General features: G+C 38.0%; 1 protein-coding gene across 7 annotated transcripts in view; it reads left to right on the top strand.

Annotated features, from left to right (window-relative positions):
- LOC106884192 (SWI/SNF-related matrix-associated actin-dependent regulator of chromatin subfamily A member 5) overlaps positions 1-17,630 on the top strand; it is a 40,301-nt gene extending 22,671 nt beyond the window's left edge. For 5 of the 7 annotated variants that reach the window (XM_052972317.1, XM_052972318.1, XM_052972319.1 and 2 more), the window contains 16 exons: positions 439-570; positions 1,591-1,769; positions 1,897-2,033; positions 3,035-3,124; positions 3,480-3,601; positions 4,721-4,873; positions 5,752-5,884; positions 6,887-7,035; positions 8,000-8,232; positions 9,598-9,715; positions 10,911-11,036; positions 11,437-11,553; positions 12,377-12,511; positions 13,386-13,598; positions 14,958-15,074; positions 16,821-17,630. In XM_052972317.1, the coding sequence (XP_052828277.1) occupies positions 439-570; positions 1,591-1,769; positions 1,897-2,033; positions 3,035-3,124; positions 3,480-3,601; positions 4,721-4,873; positions 5,752-5,884; positions 6,887-7,035; positions 8,000-8,232; positions 9,598-9,715; positions 10,911-11,036; positions 11,437-11,553; positions 12,377-12,511; positions 13,386-13,598; positions 14,958-15,074; positions 16,821-16,883 (2,217 nt within the window). In that variant the 3' untranslated portion in view covers positions 16,884-17,630. Of the gene's footprint in view, positions 1-438; positions 571-1,590; positions 1,770-1,896; positions 2,034-3,034; positions 3,125-3,479; positions 3,602-4,720; positions 4,874-5,751; positions 5,885-6,886; positions 7,036-7,999; positions 8,234-9,597; positions 9,716-10,910; positions 11,037-11,436; positions 11,554-12,376; positions 12,512-13,385; positions 13,599-14,957; positions 15,075-16,820 lie in introns of all 7 variants that reach the window. The other 2 variants (XM_014935432.2, XM_014935436.2) reach the window with 1 other exon arrangement.
- Positions 17,631-17,834: the final 204 nt, after the last annotated feature.

Below are 17,834 nucleotides of genomic sequence, written 5' to 3' on the forward strand. Positions count from 1 at the left end.
ACTAGAAATAAGGCATCAGTAGTGCTTTTACCTGGCACGAACCCAAACTGCATCTCATCTAAATTGATTCGCTCCCTAATTAGTTGGGCTATGACCCTCTCTGTAACTTTCATAACCTGATCTAACAGCTTGATGCCTCTGTAATTATTTGTATCTAAAGCGTCCCCTTTACCTTTGTAGCAGTTGACTATGATGCTGCTACACCAGTCATAGGGTATGACTCCTTCGTGTATCACCTGGTTCGTAATACGGGTGACTAGGCTATAGCCAACACTGCCAGATATTTTGAGCATCTCTGCAGTGATTCCTGATGGGCCGGGGGCTTTCCCGGTCTTCATACTCTTAATTGCTTTATCTACCCTGGTACTATCAACTATGTTTTTTTTTAATTTATTATCTTCTTTAGAAAATATATATGCATAAATGTTTTGTTTCCAGCTTTCAGAAATTGTGCGTGAATTTAAATCCACAAATCGTCTCCTGCTGACTGGCACCCCACTACAAAATAACTTACATGAACTTTGGGCTTTATTGAACTTCCTGTTACCTGATGTATTCAATTCATCAGAGGTGAGTTCTTGGGTTTTATTTGATTTCATTTTAACACAAGATTCATCAATCTATCTCTCTCATTGTTATTGTTACTATTATTAAGATGATGAGCTGGCAGAATTGTTAGCACATAAGCTGGTATTTGGAACATAAAATAGCACAAAATTCTGAAGGTTTTAATTTAGATCATTTTAAAGCAAGGGGTTTGTAATGTAGAATTGGGGACATTCTCAGGTGGATTAGGACCAATAGAATAAACACGTTTGTAATTATATTGTCTGGCATTGCTAGTAGTTTTCCTATAGTGAAGTTACGATGAAAATGTTTCAGTTGTGACCTTTCCGTCTTTTAAAGGCTACTTTGGTCAAACATTATCTAAATGTGTCCAAGTGGTGGTGCTTATGTCACAGCTTTGCATAATGAGTATGACGTGTTGGTCCAACATATTGAAGCAGTGCTTCACAAGCAGACATGTTATGGAATAATGAAGAGACTTTAATCATACTGGGCACAAGGTAACCCCACTGGTGCTGGTGCCATAATAAAATACATTCTGTGAAGTGGTTGGTGACAGGAAAGGCATCCAGCTATTCAAACCAAACCAGAAATTAAATATGAGATCCAGGTCACGGCAGTAACTCCTAGACTTGGACTGCAGCAACCTATCCAACCCATGCAAGCATGGAAAGTAAGTCATGAGGAGGAGGATGATGATCATCATCATCATTCATACTGTGATTTTGTATTAATCTTGTACTTAAATAAGTGAAATGTTTAACCCCAGGTGGTCCTGATTTGAGTAGATCAATAATCAGCAGTGTTCTGGCCATGACCATCTCACCTTAGTTTCTGACTTCATATCTAGGATTATGTATATTTTTAAGATGGTAGTGTATGAGTCAAGATTTGGCTGTTATTTCTAGCTGCTCAGGTGGCTGTGTAGTTCTCCTTTTGGTTTGTTGAGTATAATGTTGTTCACTGCTTTAGTTGCACCCAAACAGTTGTAAAACAACCCTTCAATTTTGATTTTATTTTTAGGACTTTGATGCTTGGTTCAACACCAATAACTGCTTCGGTGACACTCAACTTGTGGACAGGCTTCATGCTGTACTCCGACCCTTTTTACTCCGACGTATTAAATCTGACGTCGAGAAAAGACTCTTGCCTAAAAAGGAGACCAAGATTTTCATTGGTCTCAGTAAAATGCAGCGAGAGTGGTGAGTTCCAATATTCTATGAAAATATCTCTGGCAAAGGAAAATATTTCCTTGCTTGGAAATAGATGAGGACAGGCAACAGGAAGACTTAAAGTATTAAATCCTATCTTTTTCTTAAACTTCTCCAGGTATACCAGGATATTGATGAAAGATATCGATGTGGTCAACGGAGCTGGAAAGTCCGACAAGATGCGGCTACTGAACATTTTGATGCAGCTGAGAAAGTGTTGCAATCATCCTTACTTATTTGACGGAGCTGAACCAGGTAGCTACGTATTTCCTGCTCTCAATCTTCTCTTCTATTCACTGTGTGAAAGCACATTCTTCTGTTTTAATTGTTCTTTGGTACAAACACAAAAAATACCATTAACTCCCGTGCAGGCGGCACGTAAAAAACACCTTTTTGAGCGTGGCCGTTGCCAGTACCGTGTGACTGGCCTTCGTGTCGGTGGCACGTAAAAGCACCCACTACACTCTCGGAGTGGTTGGCGTTAGGAAGGGCATCCAGCTGTAGAAACTCTGCCAGATCAGATTGGAGCCTGGTGTAGCCACCTGGTTCACCAGTCCTCAGTCAAATCGTCCAACCCATGCTAGCATGGAAAGCGGACGTTAAACGATGATGATGTATACTATTCCTCTTGATTTATGTATTTATTTTATATCGCATTTAAAGAACAGCATTGTTGGTTATGGGTTTCCAGTAGGTGAATCACCGACTCACTGCATTCTAACGAGGAGGGTGGCAGGAGTTTGTCTTTGGAAATACTACCCATATGATTGTTTTCACACACTTTTATTGCATGTGTATATGTTCTTTAACAAGAATAGTATTGACAGTAACTTCGAAGTTTTGCCCAGTCTGATGGCGGCTCAGCTGGCCAGAACTCCAAAGACAGTAAGAATTGGGTGCACATTGTTACCAACAGAGCATAACATCCAATAGTCTGTTACATACAGTAATATATAGACACACAGAGTTTCTGCATTGTTTCTGTCTACTAAATTACCCTCATCAAGCATTGGTTAACCCAAAGTTACTGTAGAAGATGTATGTTATGCAGTGTGGTCAAGCTTGTTGACACATGCTTAGTTATTCATGCCTGTGCCAACAGATAAACAACCTGCTTGCTCAAACAATTCCTCTACTGATGCCTAGATCCAAAGAGCAATCCAACACCAGATTCTTGTGTTATTTTACCTTTATAAATGTTTCTGTGTCTATTTCTGTCCTTGCATGTTACATTTTGTTTCTCTCTTGTACTTCAGGCCCCCCATACACAACTGACAAACATTTAGTAGACAATTGTGGTAAAATGGTCATCCTCGATAAACTGCTGCCAAAACTTCAGGCACAAGGTAAGAGACAGTTTTCTATTTCTATTATGTTGGCCTCTGTTGTGTGTGTGTGTGATAGATTTGTTATTTATCAACCCTGACTGAACGGGTCTATGGTAAGAGATATTTAAACGATGCTTGTTCTTTCTGTGTTTCAGCTATAATGTACCCAGGGGTGTATTTGTGTTGGGTACACGTCTCTCTGCTGTTTTTGTAGGACCTTGCAGAAACTGAAACTAATCACTAAAGCAAAATTTTCGAGTTCATGTATTTTTTCTTCTTGTTTTGTGATCTGAATGGAAACATCTCAAATAATGAAACCCCATTTTTCACAAGCTGTTTATTAATGCTTCCCTTTGTACTTTGGTAATTTCAGGATCACGTGTACTTGTATTCAGTCAAATGACGAGAATGTTGGATATCCTTGAAGATTACTGTATATGGAAACAATACAACTATTGTCGTTTAGATGGTCAGACACCACATGAAGACAGACAAGTTAGTCCTCTTGTTCTTTTTCCCAATTTTGATGAGAGAATCAATTTGTAACTTAAAAAATCTATCCTTGTTTTGAAATGAGTCAGACTGACCCAATGCCATCCCTAGTTAACACAGGCAGCATAATAGAGGAGATAAGAGAAATCCACTACTATCCTTAGTTACACAGTCAGTAGAATACAGTGAAAAGATAATACATATATACTGCAGCTGATAGGATGGGTGTATAGATGTAGTTTAATCCTAGATCAGGTCTATAATCAAAGATATTTCATTCTTGACTGGAAAAAAAGGAGGGATAGGGTGTGGTTTGAGAGAAGTTTAACTACTGTTCCTAGCATGCTAACTGATCCCATAGAGACTCCTTCATTGCCTTAGGGTAGTGCAGGGGTCAAGGAACTTTTTTAACCAATTAACCCCAAAATATATTTATTTATGCTGACGTTACCTTCTTGATTCGAAGGGAAGAAAATCCTAGATTCTTTGAATTCAAAAGGTTGATTGAATCTATTTATATGGAGAATACAATTATAAATATAAAAAGTATAAAATAAATAAATGTCCTCATTATGAAACAAAAGGATTTTTCTAGAAACTTTTTCAGTTCAGGTTTTGGGGAAATGATGTTTCATTTTTGTTACAATTATATCAGAATTGGGGCATTTTGATGTCAGAGCAATTTGGATGCAGTCATCGAGGTCCAATAGATTTCATTAAAGGGTTGAATTGAATTTAAATTTAAATACTTAAATTTACTTAAACAAAGCAAAAACATGTGTCAAAAAATTAGGTTGAGGCATGTAATAGACAACTGACAAATAATATGTTTAGTCACTTGACAACGCCTTAGCAACCAAATCGTTTGTAGTTCAAAATGATGTGACGTCTCCTAAGCACATCCATTAAATTGGACAGATGCAGTGATGTCAAGAAAAATTTTGTCATAACAAGGAACACGTTTTTTATATTACCCCCAAGTATTTCTTTTTTACTCCATTTAGGGTAATTTACCCCGGTTTGCTGACCCCTGGGGTAGTGTAATTTTTAACTTGTTATTTTTTGAGATGTATTCTATTACCATCATAAGCATTGAATGTTTTGTTTGCTTCTCTTTTACAGGTATCTATCAACGACTTCAATGCCCCAAACAGTCTAAAATTTCTATTTATGTTGAGTACGAGAGCCGGCGGGTTGGGCATTAACTTGGCCACCGCTGATATTGTCATTCTTTTTGACTCTGACTGGAATCCACAGGTCGACTTGCAAGCCCAGGTTTGTAGCCTCTGTTTGTTTTTTTGTTTTTTTTGCCCATCTTCATCATCATCGTCGTTTAACGTCCGCTTTCCATGCTAGCATGGGTTGGACGATTTGACTGAGGACTGGTGAAACCGGATGGCAACACCAGGCTCCATCTTATTTATTACAAATAAAAAGAAATAATTTATTATGATTTCTTATATAGGCAGCACATTATCAGAATCTATGGCAGGGTGGGGGGTGGGGGATCAATTACATCAACCACAGTATCTAACTGGTACTTGTTGACCCGGGACAACTGAGGCAACTCAGAACATAAAAGGGTTGAAACAAGCAACATAGGCACAAGGCCAGAAATATGGGGATAGGTAGTAATCAACTGCAGAAAGATGAATGGCAAACTTGATTTCAACAGGGTTTCAACTCAGGACATAAAAAGCTGAATGAAATACTGCAGAACATTGCACTAATGATCCTGCCAATCCACTGCCCTGTATAATTATAATGATGATTTATTATACATTGACAAGGCCTAAGATTTCTGAGTGGGGCCTGATAGGATGTGATGTTAATGATTTCCCTTGTGTTAACATTTACTCTTCCATGTTCACCAATATATATAAATATAAGTGGGACTAAATTAATGTCTAACATTATTTATATAGTCTGTTTGATATTTTTGGGGGTCAAACCCAACCCAAGTTAACTATCAATTCCATCTGCCAGCTATTTGCTATGAACAGATGACAACAAAATATACTTGTAAAATAGGGGTGCATCTTATAGGCTTGCAGTATGGTTTATAGGGAGAGAAGAAATAAGACTGGTATTTATGGTGTTTTTTGCTTACTTTGGTTATTTTTTGGTTTTGAATGTTTGTTTCTCGTTGATAGGATCGTGCTCATCGTATTGGGCAGACAAAACAGGTTCGAGTCTTCCGATTGATCACTGAAAATACTGTAGAGGAACGCATTGTTGAAAGAGCTGAAATGAAGTTGCGACTGGACAATATAGTCATTCAGCAAGGTACAGTATTTATCAGTACAATATGGTTGGTGATAAAACAATAGGAATTAGATGGGGAAAGGTACTTGTGGTCGATGCAAACCATGGATTTATTTTCTACTCGTCCATTTGAATAGTGCCATGTAAAAAAATACCTGAGCTGGTGCCACATAGAAAGTACCTAGTACATGCTGTGAAATGGTTGTTAAGAAGGGCATCCAGCTGTGGAAACCATGCCAAATCAGATAATTGGAGCCTGGTGCAGCTTTCTGGCTGGCCAGCCCATGCCAGCATGAAAAATGGACATTAAATGATGGTGATTGTAAAGAACGGTGTCATGGGTTCCTGCTGCCAGTCGCTGGTTTACTGCATTGCTGCTGGCAGGAATAACAAGGGAGTAACTTTTGTCTGTACAAATGGATGGAAATCGAAAGGAAATACCACAAGGTTTTGATTTAGGATTTTGTGATTTATCAGTGTTTCCCAATAGACACTTAAGCATTTGCAATAAGCCCCCACGCAGTTTCTGTCTATGAAATTTCACTTGCTTATGGTGCTGTGCAGTGAAATCAAACCTGAAACCTCATGGCTGTGGTAAAAGCTCTTTAACCACAAAGCTTCTTAACCATTGATAGAATTTGTGGTGGTTTAGCTCTGAGGGTCAGCTCTGATCAAGCAGACCTATGATTGGTCAAAGACATTTGGATTGAGACCATCAAACAAAATTTATCTTAGACAATATTATCCATTAGCAACTAAGTTCCATCATTGGTTGGTTTGGGAAGAAGTAGTTAGATCAGGCTGGACAATATTTGACCATCACAACTGTGAAAACAAGAATGCAGAAGGAGAAGCTGCATTGCAACCCATGTCACTATGGAAAAGGGAGGAGAAAATAGTCCCAAATGATTGAGTGATTGAACTGGCCTATAATCAAAGACATTGTTTTTTAGTTGGGGTTTTTTTTTTTCACTTTAAAAACTGTATTTATAAGATGGGTTTTTAATTTTTTTTTGTTTCCAGGTCGTTTATTAGATCAGAATACTAACAAACTTGGCAAAGAGGAGGTCCTTCAAATGATTCGACATGGTGCCAACCATGTGTTTGCCTCTAAAGACAGTGAAATCACTGATGAAGACATAGACGCTATTTTGGCTAAAGGAGAGAAAAGGGTAATGGAACTACTTTTTTTTTCTGTGTTTCTCTTTGAACAAAAAAGTGAAGGCATTATTATTGTAGTACAATATTTTAATTTATTTTTAATCTGCAAAAAAAAACAACTCCCACCAGCTCATACATTTGTATTTTGGTAGGAAGTCCTCTAGAGCATTGTTTGTCTGTAGGTGAGGTGCTGAAAGGATTAAAGTGGAGAACAGACGTTTGTGATGTTTGATAAAAAATTGTCTTAAAATTGTCCCACACTGTGAGTAAGAAGGGTTAGATGGATGTAAAATGTCTTCTCATTAATAAAGTTAATGAGAAGGTGGCAGTGGTGCTGTCATCATCATCTTGTGTATGTGAATTTGAGCATTGTTTGCTCTAAGAGGACTCTCAATCGATATTTAGTTGAAATTCCAGTGTGTTGTCAGCTTACACGTGAGGTCGATTACTTATTCGAAACAACAAAGTTCTCAATCACAAACCCCCTCTCACATGTGTGTATGTGTGTGTTAATCTTTTAATTGTTCTTTTATAATAATCTTTAGTTTAACAACAGGAAAATTTACTGATAGAGGAGACTCAGTATTAAAATTGGAGTCTAATTTGTTATAAAATCAATTTTGGCTGGGCTTCCAAGTGTCAATGATTTACTCAACCAGCCATTAACCAAAACAAGCCTCAGTTAAAACTTAATTTAACATATATAGTTAATGCACTGACTGTGCATTTCGCATCATGGATTAATACATCTAGGACACAACGAAATTAGATTAGATTCTAAGTCCTGTATGAAGTGAAGCTTGATTAACACAATGATATTATTTACAATCTAGGGACTCTGTTTTCTGATTCTCTAAGTCTGTTGTCTCCAGTTGTTCATATAAACATTCGCTTAACCTTACTCAAAAACCTTTGTAACTATTAAATTTTCAGTTTGTAATTCATTCATATTTTATTGCATTTGTTTTTATTCAGACTCTGGAGATTCAAAACAAAATGGAGACCCTTGGTGAAGGCACCTTAAAAACTTTCTCATTAGATACACATGAAAGCGTGTATAAATTTGAAGGGGAAGATTACCGCGAGAAGCAAAAGATAGGTCCATTAGGTTCTTGGATCGAGCCTCCGAAACGTGAGAGGAAAGCTAACTATGCTGTCGATGCTTACTTCCGAGAGGCTCTTCGTGTCAGTGAACCAAAGGCTCCTAAGGTAAATATATACAACTTTCTATGTATTTCTAGTTTACAAGATCTCTAAAACCAAGCAGCCATTAAATTAAAGCTATTAGATATTCCCTGTGTTGTTTTAGTTATTGCCTTTTCCTTCTTTCCACTTACCTTATGATGTAGTGTTTAGTGTTTGATTCCCATGTTCCAGTAGTGATCTTACGCAAGCAAGGTTTTGTTTTCACTTAAGCTTTAACTCTTAATAACATCATCATCATCGTTTAACGTCCGCTTCCCATGCTGGCACGGGTTGGACGATTTGACTGAGGACTGGCGAACCAGATGGCTACAGAGTTTCTACAGCTGGATGCCCTTCCTAACGCCAACCACTCCGAGAGTGTTGTGGTGCTTTTTATGTGCCACTGGCACGAGGGCCAGTCAGGCGGTACTGGCAACGGCCATGCTCAAAATGGTGTATTTTACGTGCCACCTGCACAGGAGCCAGTTCAGCAGCATTGGCAACGATCTCGCTCGAAAGTCTTTACACGTGCCAGGAAGGCGACACTGGGCACAGGTGCCATCACGATTTCGCTTTCGCTTGCCCCAACAGGTCTTCGCAAGCCGAGTTTTGTGTCCAATGAAGGAGACCTGTTTGTAATTTTTTAAAGTCAAAACCCCAGTCCTGAAATGATCCTGTTATGGAGCTAAAATGAACGATAAAAGAAGGGATTAGAGTTTCTCTTTTACATTTGTGACTACTTCATTTCCTTTTAAATCTATGTAAACAAAGTTAGTACAGGTTATGTTGTCTTGTACTTCAAGACTGGCTCTCCTTTGCAGAACTATGTCATACTTAGGATATAATAAAATATAATATTTCTTCTCAGATTGTGGTAATACCTCCATTGATGACATAAGTTTGACAGCTATTAAGCTGTTTGTAATACTTTTGTCAGTTATTAATAACATGGTGTTTGACTGGGTTTTCTGTTGAGCTACATGTCAGTAGCATAGTAGATTAGAGTATTTGACTCCTACTTGAAATCTAAGCTTGTGAGTTCAATTCCAGTTTCAGCACATGATCAACTATGCTGTTGAGGAAGGGAACTACACCACACAAGTTATTTTTTTGGTGGGGGTAGGTGGATGTAAGGAGGTCTTTTTTTTTTATTATTCTTAATAAATGAGAAAAAATTAAGTTAGATTTGTTTAGAATTCTACTTCCCTATTCTTTTTGCATTTTACTGGTATGGTTTAGTAATCTGAAGTAAGCAGCTTCTACTTTATGGATTATTTACCCAACTTAGAGGGTAAATAGGCCTTTCTCTCAGCAACTCTTATTTCCGTTGTCTCGCTTAAATGTTTGTGTTGGGCAGATTTGCTTTTTGTGCTATTCCCCACTTTAATGCAGGCGCCAAGACCTCCAAAACAGCCCAATGTACAAGATTTCCAGTTCTTCCCACCACGGCTCTTTGAACTTCTAGACAAGGAAATCTACTTCTACCGCAAAAGCATTGGCTATAAAGTAAGTGAAGACCTATTTTTTCTTTTCTTTTTTTTTTTAATTTCCACTTGATCCAAGGGACAAGAAAATCCATTTGTGATGCAAAATGTTATTTTAAATATCTTGATTTTTACTAGATTTGATTGGTTTGTTGTTATTGGCTGTGAGTTGGCAGAATTATTAGAGCATCAGACAAAATGCTTAGCAGCGTTCTGAGTTCAAACATCTCAGAGGTTGATTCAAGTACCAGTCAAGTACTGGGTTCACTGCAATCAAGTAACCACCGCCCCTTGAAATTGTTGGTAGCCTTCAGCCAGAATTTGAAACAGTTCTATGTAGTGTTTAGTTACATTCTCTTTTACACTACTACTGCTTTCAGCCATTGTACTGTACCACCACCACCTTCTATCTCTCTCTCTCTCTCTCTCTCTGAATGAAACAGCTGTATCCAGGGTCTTTGTAGACCCACCAACATTAATGAGGTCACATCATTATCATCATCGTTTAACGTCCGTTTTCCATGCTAGCATGGGTTGGACGGTTTGACTGAGGTCAGGAAAGCCAGAGGCTGCACCAGGCTCCAATCTGATCTGGCAAGGTTTCTACAGCTGGATGCCCTTCCTAACGCCAACCACTCCAAGAGTGTAGTGGGTGCTTTTTACATACATACCACCGGCTCAGGTGCCAGTCAGGCAAGCCTGGCATTGATCACATCAGTTGTGAGTCAACAGCTGATAGAAACACTTGTGCATCTGGAGATTTCCAGAGAATCGATGCTTTGGTGAGGAAGGACTGGGTGAGGTGGTTAATGGGGTGGGGACATAATGTGGCTGATATGGTGGGGAGAGATGAGTGAATTATATGATGAATTGTATAGCATCAAAACCAGTTAGCTCAGCAGCTACTGTAGAAAAGAACTGTACAGACAGTAATTTGACAAATTGCTAAGTCATAGAGCTGTGATTTGTGTTGGTATTACTGAGAGTTACAGGTAGCAACCGGGCAGAATTGTTAGAATACTTAGCGGAGTTTCTTCTGACTCAGTTCACCAATGATAGAGAATCGTTTCCAAGGCATCTAGGTTTTACTATTGCTGAAACTATTAATATATTTGTTTAGTTCTTTAAATTTTTTATTGCACTGGGTGTACAAAATTTTATATGTATATACACATGCACACACACACTTATACATATATGGGTTCTTTGTCTTTTAGGTCCCTAAAAACCCTGACTATGGTGCTGACGCCGAGCGAATCCGAAGAGAGGAACAGAAACGAATCGATGAAGCCTACCCTTTGAACGATGCTGAAATTAGTGAGAAAGAAGAACTTCTGAAGCAGGTAAGATATGACATTATGTGATATATATAATATATATGAATACATAACATGATTGTTTTATACACATGCACTCATAAACATGTGATACAATATGAATGGTGTACTGAAAAGTTCCTGGCTTTAAGGGTTTCACGGAAGGCCCAGTTGAAGACCCAATCCTCTGAGTCCTTTTACAGGGCTTAGACAAACTGAAGGACTGCTGCAATAAGTGTGTGAATCTGAGAGAGGAGTATGTTGAATAAAATCATAATTAATTGGTCCTCCTGGAGTTTCTTTTACCCAAACCTAGGAACTTTTCAGCACCTCACTCATGTATAAAACATGATTGTTATACACACACACATACCACACTTTTATTACTCACTGTATATCAAACTGTTGTCATTTCACTGTTTTTCAGGGATTTACAAATTGGTCGAAAAGAGATTTCAATCAGTTTATCAAAGCTAATGAGAAATATGGTCGAGACGACATTGAAAACATAGCTCATGAAGTGGAGGGCAAAACTCCAGAAGAGGTGCCTATTCTCTTTTACTGTGTTACTGCTTTTGTTATGTATCTTATATGTAGAAATGTATGTATACAATGTGTGTGTGTCAGTATATATACATATTATATATACACACACACACACACACACACACACACACACACACACATGATAGTGGTGAATAATGAGAACGTGTGATTTCATATGAATTTAAGGCTTCTTATCCAACATGAAGATAGATTATCAACGATCTTAAGTGTAATGCATGAAACTATTGGTAGCAGTGTTAATCCCTAAATATGTATGTATGTATTTTTCCATTGATAGAGGGAGGGATTATACAGGGGTTGGACAAAATAATGGAAACACCTTAAAATTTCAAACAAATTTATTTTAATATGGGGTAGGATCGCCTTTAGCAGTAATTATAGATTGAATTCTATGAGGTATGGACTCATACAAAGTTTGAATTGTTTCCAAAGGAATTTTTGTCCATTCTTCAACTAAATCAGTCTCCAGTTCTTGTAGTGATGATGGTGGAGGATATCAACTCCTTACTTGTTTTTCTAAAATGCACCATAAATGTTCAATAATATTGAGATCTGGGGACTGTGGTGGCCAAGATAAGATGGCCAGTTTAAATGCTAAAGGGTTAAACTGAAGGCTTGATTACCAGTACTATGTTCACTTGAAGAGTTTGAGTGTTACAAATGGCTTCTGCTTCCGCCAACATTTCTAACGCAGAAATCTAAATGTGCATAACTTCTCTACTGCTGCATGTCGAAGGATCTTATAATGTTTTGTTCTTGTTTGTCTTTATTTATTTTTTTTCTTTCTCTCACTCTCTCAGGTGGTGGAGTATTCTACCTTATTTTGGGAACGCTGCAATGAGCTGCAAGACATTGAGCGTATCATGGCTCAAATTGAGAGAGGTGAAGCTAAGATCCAAAGAAGGATTAGCATTAAAAAGGCCCTTGATGTAAAGGTGAGATATATTTTATGACTGTCTTTCTTTTTTTTTTTTTTTTTTTTTTTTTTTTTTTTTTTTCTTTAATGGATTTGGTGTGACCATGTGGTCTTCTATTATAACTCCAAGCCAACCTTGTGATTGGATTTGCTACACAGCAACTGAAAGAAACATGTTTTGTGTGTGTGTGTGTGCATCTATGCATGCGATTGTATTCTTGTCTAGACATCACATGACGGTTGTAAATGCATTATCGTTATACAAGCAAGGTTGTTGTTCATTTCCAGTCTTCTGTGAAAAGCATGTCTAGCTATGGGGGAAATATTACCTTGCTTGGAAACGAGTGAGGATTGGCAACAAGAAGAGCATCCAGCAGTAGAGACTCCACCTCAGTGAATTCTGCCTGGTCGATGCAAGCATGGGAAAGTGGATGTTATGATAACGGAGGAGGAGGAAAAGACTTTTATTTGATCTTGGCAATGCTTCTGGTAACTGGTGCAGTTTGTCATGTTCAAAGTAGGACAATTGTAAGTCCTTGTCTGAAGTGATGGGTGCAGGAGAGAAAGGAATTTCAAAGTTCAGAGCAGGAAAAACTGAATATAGTGGTTGGTACAGAGACAAGAAGATGCCTGTTTGTTGATTGTAACATCTTCCATGAAAAACATGATGATGAGGAAATATTGCCTCCTTTGGAAACAGGTAAGGGTTAGTGACAGGAAGTGCATCCAGCCATTGAAAATCTATCTCAATAAATTCCATCTATGCTGTAGCATGATTTAGGTAGGGGTTAAATACTGTGCTGCTCATCATAAACTAAAATTTGTGCAAACACAAAAAGAATGAAAATATATATTCAACCATGTATTGTGATTTTATTTTGTCTTTTTTGCAGATGAATCGTTACCGTGCTCCATTCCATCAATTGCGTATCCAATATGGCACCAATAAAGGGAAAAATTACACCGAAGAGGAGGATCGCTTCCTTGTGTGTATGTTGCATAAGTTGGGATTTGATAAAGAGAATGTCTATGACGAACTGCGAACTTCTGTGAGGCAGGCTCCTCAGTTCCGCTTTGATTGGTTTATTAAATCACGGACAGCTATGGTAAGTCCTGGTCGTGCACCGATTATCAATTTCAAATTGTCTTTCTTCCTGTCTGTTATGTGGCTCTTGTTTAGCCCCGAGTCGAGCAGACTTGATCAGATGCCTGCATAATGAGCAGACTTATGCTCTGGTGTTCTGGCTGTGACCATCTCATCTTTTCCTATGCCAGGGACTTCATTATCAAATATATCCGTATTACTTTCTATTTTAGGAGAGGTGTAGGCATAACTGTGTGGTTAAAAAGCTTGTCTCCTAACCATGTGATTTTGAGTTCACTTTCACTGCACGGTACCCAGAGCAAGTGTTTTCTACTATAGCTCTGGGCTAACCTAATCCTCAAGAGTGGATTTGGTAGATGGAAACTGAAGGAAACCCGTATAGATGTATTTATCATGTGTACTCTTGATTTGACATCACCATCATACAAACAATGTTTGTTTCCAGTCGTCCGTGTTAAATGTCTCGAGCTATGAGGAAATATCACCGCATTTGGAAACCAGTGAAGATTGGTGGCAAGAAGTGTGTCTAGCTGTAGAAAATCTGCCTCAACAAATTCCACTGCATTGAAAAGTGGACTTTAAATGATAATGTAGTGTGATTTGAAAGAGATTTGGCTGCTATTTTTAGTCATAATCATTAGTTAATGCCCAATGCCCATGTTGGCAAGAGCTGGAAGGCTGCACCATACTAATCTTATTTGGCATGGTTTCTGGTCCTGTAGATATATTTCCATGACGGCATAGAGATTTCCTCATGTGTTTTGGAAACAAGATTTGCTATTTCTCCCATGCTAATTTGTCCTCACAGGAATTATGTACACCATAAGGCCTATCAAATACAAAAGTGATAAAATGCAGTTGTATCTGAGGCATTACGTGTAAAAGAATGAGTAGTCATCACAGCTAAAGCATTTGCTGATCAACTTTGCTAGAAGTATTATGTGAGATTATTGGGTATTAGTTTAGGTTGCTGTAAGGCAACAGCATATTCTTCAGCAATCTGTAGTATCGCCTTCAAGGGAGATTGTCTGCTATTGTGTAAAATGTTGTGTATCAAAGTGTTAAGTCTGCAGTCATTGTTGGTGTCGTATATATGGAAGTAGTTTCTAAAATCCATGATTGAACCAATAAAACAACCTCTCTGTCAGTCAAGGGCAACCTGTGATTAGACGTACCAATGTCATTGTTTGTATGTCTTTAACCACAGGTGTATTCGATCGGGGGCTGACCTTGGGCTATCAGTTGCCACAACAGACAGAATGTTAATATATTTAGTAGCTGTTGGGTTGTCCCTTAATCTTTGGTAACAGTTCAATTGTTTGGTGTTCAGTGGTTCTCAATTACTTTAATTACTTTACAGGAATTACAACGAAGATGTAATACATTAATTACTTTGATAGAAAGAGAAAACTTGGAGTTGGAAGAGAAAGAAAAACAGGAGAAGAAACGACGTGGACCAAAGCCAGGGACACCAAAGGTACCTCTCTCTTTCATTTACCCATTCTTACTCTATCTTTTTCCTCTCTCTCTAAATGTTTACTTTTTCACAGGTGGTACGTCTGTTGGGAAACTTGTTCATCCCTTTTGTTACCACATTTAAGTTGTATATGTGTACATTCTCACACGTAGGTGTGAGCTTGTGTTCATATTTAAAACTAAATCATTGAGGTTTACCTATTGAAAACACATTTTTGTTCATATTGCATCCAAACCATAATGCATTATTTAGAAAGCTGGAATGAAGATTAAAAGAAAGGGGACGGGTGTTCCCTCATAATTTTCCTTCCATGAGTGGCAGAAAATGTGATGTGATGCTTGCTGTTTTATAGAGAATTAAACTGCACAGTAGTAAAGTTGTAAAAGCTAAAAGGAAGGGGGAAAGAAAGGGGTAGCCAGTAGCGCAAGGTGTGGTAGTGTGTGTGTTGATTTTGCTCCCAAATAACTACAGCTGTTGAGTGTCCAAGTTAAGGGTGAGTGTTAGAAAGATGGGATGTGGGAGAATGGTTGAAGGGGGCAGATTGGGTGCAGGACCCAGCTTGTACAGGGGTAAGCATAATGCTTTTAAGACCTCAGGTTGCAAATTGCATTTTTTATCTTTCACTAGTTTTAGTCATTAGACTGCAGCCATGCTGGGGCACCACCTTGAGGAATTTTGGTCAAATGAATTGACCCCCAGTACTTTTTCTTTTTTTTAAGCCTGGTACTTATTTTATCAGTTCCTTTTGCCAGGCTGCTAGGTTATGGGGATGTAAACATGCTAACACTGGCTGTCAAGTAGTGGTGAGGGGCAAGCACAGACACAAAGACACATTGTTATATAAAAAGGGTAAAGACCCCCTTTTGGTCATGAATGACCATGTGCTTGCATCTAGAAAGTTACCCTCCACAGTGCAAGGTTGTTTATGGAAGACCAGCAGTCACCCATGCATACCAGCTTCCCCTCTCACGCCACTGATGTTATCCAAGGGAAAGGCAAAGACCAATACAACTTGGCATCAATGATGTTGCAACTCATTTCTACAGATGAGTGGACTGGAGCAATAGGAAATTAAGTGCCTTGCTCAAGAGCACAACATGCAGCCTGGTCCAGGAATCGAACTCACTACTTCATGATTGTGAGCTCAACACTGTAACCACTGAACCATGCCAAATCCACTCACGAAGCTATAGGGCTTTCTTATAAGTAGGTTATCTCCCTTGGCTAGGCGGCGCTCCATGTAGACAATTAAACTTCCGCAGACTATCCACGCTATTGTTATTGTTTTACGTCTTATCATGGTTATCAAGCAGGTCGGTGATTTAGCTATCGAAGTACTTACTGTGCCTGAGTTAAAGAAATATTTAAGATTATATGGACAATATGTTACTGGAAGAAAGGCGGACTTGACTGAAAGGTTGAAAGGTATAAAAATTCTGTCGATGAAGAATGTCAACAAAGTAAATTCATCGGACGATAAGTCTGAAGTATCGGACGATACTTCAGACAGGAATAAGCAGAAGCTTATATCTCCTCTCGGTGTCTACATGGAGCACCGCCTAGCCAAGGGAGGTAACCTACTTATAGGAAAGCCCTATAGTAGAAGACACTCGCCCAAGGTGTCACGCAGTGGGACTGAACCCAGGCTAATGTGGTTGGGAACCAAACTTCATATCTATGGCTTTAAATTTATTTTCTTTTCCAAAACTTCTCTGATCTATGAACCTGTTCTTTTATGTTTTTCAGGGTCAGAAACGGAAAGCAGATGGAACTCCCGATGGCAGAGGCAGACCAAAGAAAAAGAAATAAAGGAAAAAAAATACTAAAACAGTTTCTTTTTCGTTGGTGATAAACATGAACTTTTTGGATTCGTCAACTCCTGGCATTTCAGTTGCATTTAACTGAAGAATATACATCTACTCCATTCCTCTGGTGCCATCTCCTGTTAAATTCGTCTCTGCTTCCAGCCATTATTTACCTTCTGTTTTTTCTTCCCATCTCTTCATTTTCACTTCAATAGACTGAGTAGCCAACAACAAAAAAAAAAAGAAAGAAAAAAGAAAAACAAAAAAAAGCTTCAGGATTTACGTTTTTTTTTTTTTTAAATTATGTTTTGTGCACGTCTGACAGTACGCCTGTGTGTATGTAAGCGTGTGTGCTTGCGTTCATATTTAAAACTGAATCATCAAGGTTTACCCTATTGCAAAAGCAACTTAAAACAGTAAACCCTTGACTCTTCTGTTATTATTATTATTATTTTTTGTTCATTTTGCACCCAAACCATAATGCATTATTAAGAAAGCTGGGATGCATATTAAAGGAAAGGGGACAGGTATTCCCTCATAATTTTCCTTCTCCATGAGTGGCAGAAAATGTGATGTGATGTGATGCTTGCTGTTTTATAGAGAATTAAACTTTTTTTTTAAATATAATACATCCTTTTGTCTATCATTGTTTGCCTTGTCGTTTTATAATTTTCTTTCTTTTTTTCTTTTACCCAGTTAATTCACATCCACACTTTAGTTCGATCATTAATAAATGTCTAATTATATATAATTATTTTTATTTATTTTTTTTTTGTTAGATTTTAATTAGTATTAGGATTGACTTAACCTTTCATCTTCAGGGTTTGTATGGAATGAAGTATCAGTTAGATATTAGTGTTAAAATGACTATGTGGCCACCACCACATAATTGGTCTTGTGGCTAATGAAAGCAAATCATCATCATCATCATAATTATTATTATTATTATTATCAT

The sequence above is a fragment of the Octopus bimaculoides genome, chromosome 13, assembly GCF_001194135.2.
Source record: "Octopus bimaculoides isolate UCB-OBI-ISO-001 chromosome 13, ASM119413v2, whole genome shotgun sequence".
Taxonomy (NCBI): Eukaryota; Metazoa; Mollusca; class Cephalopoda; order Octopoda; family Octopodidae; genus Octopus; species Octopus bimaculoides.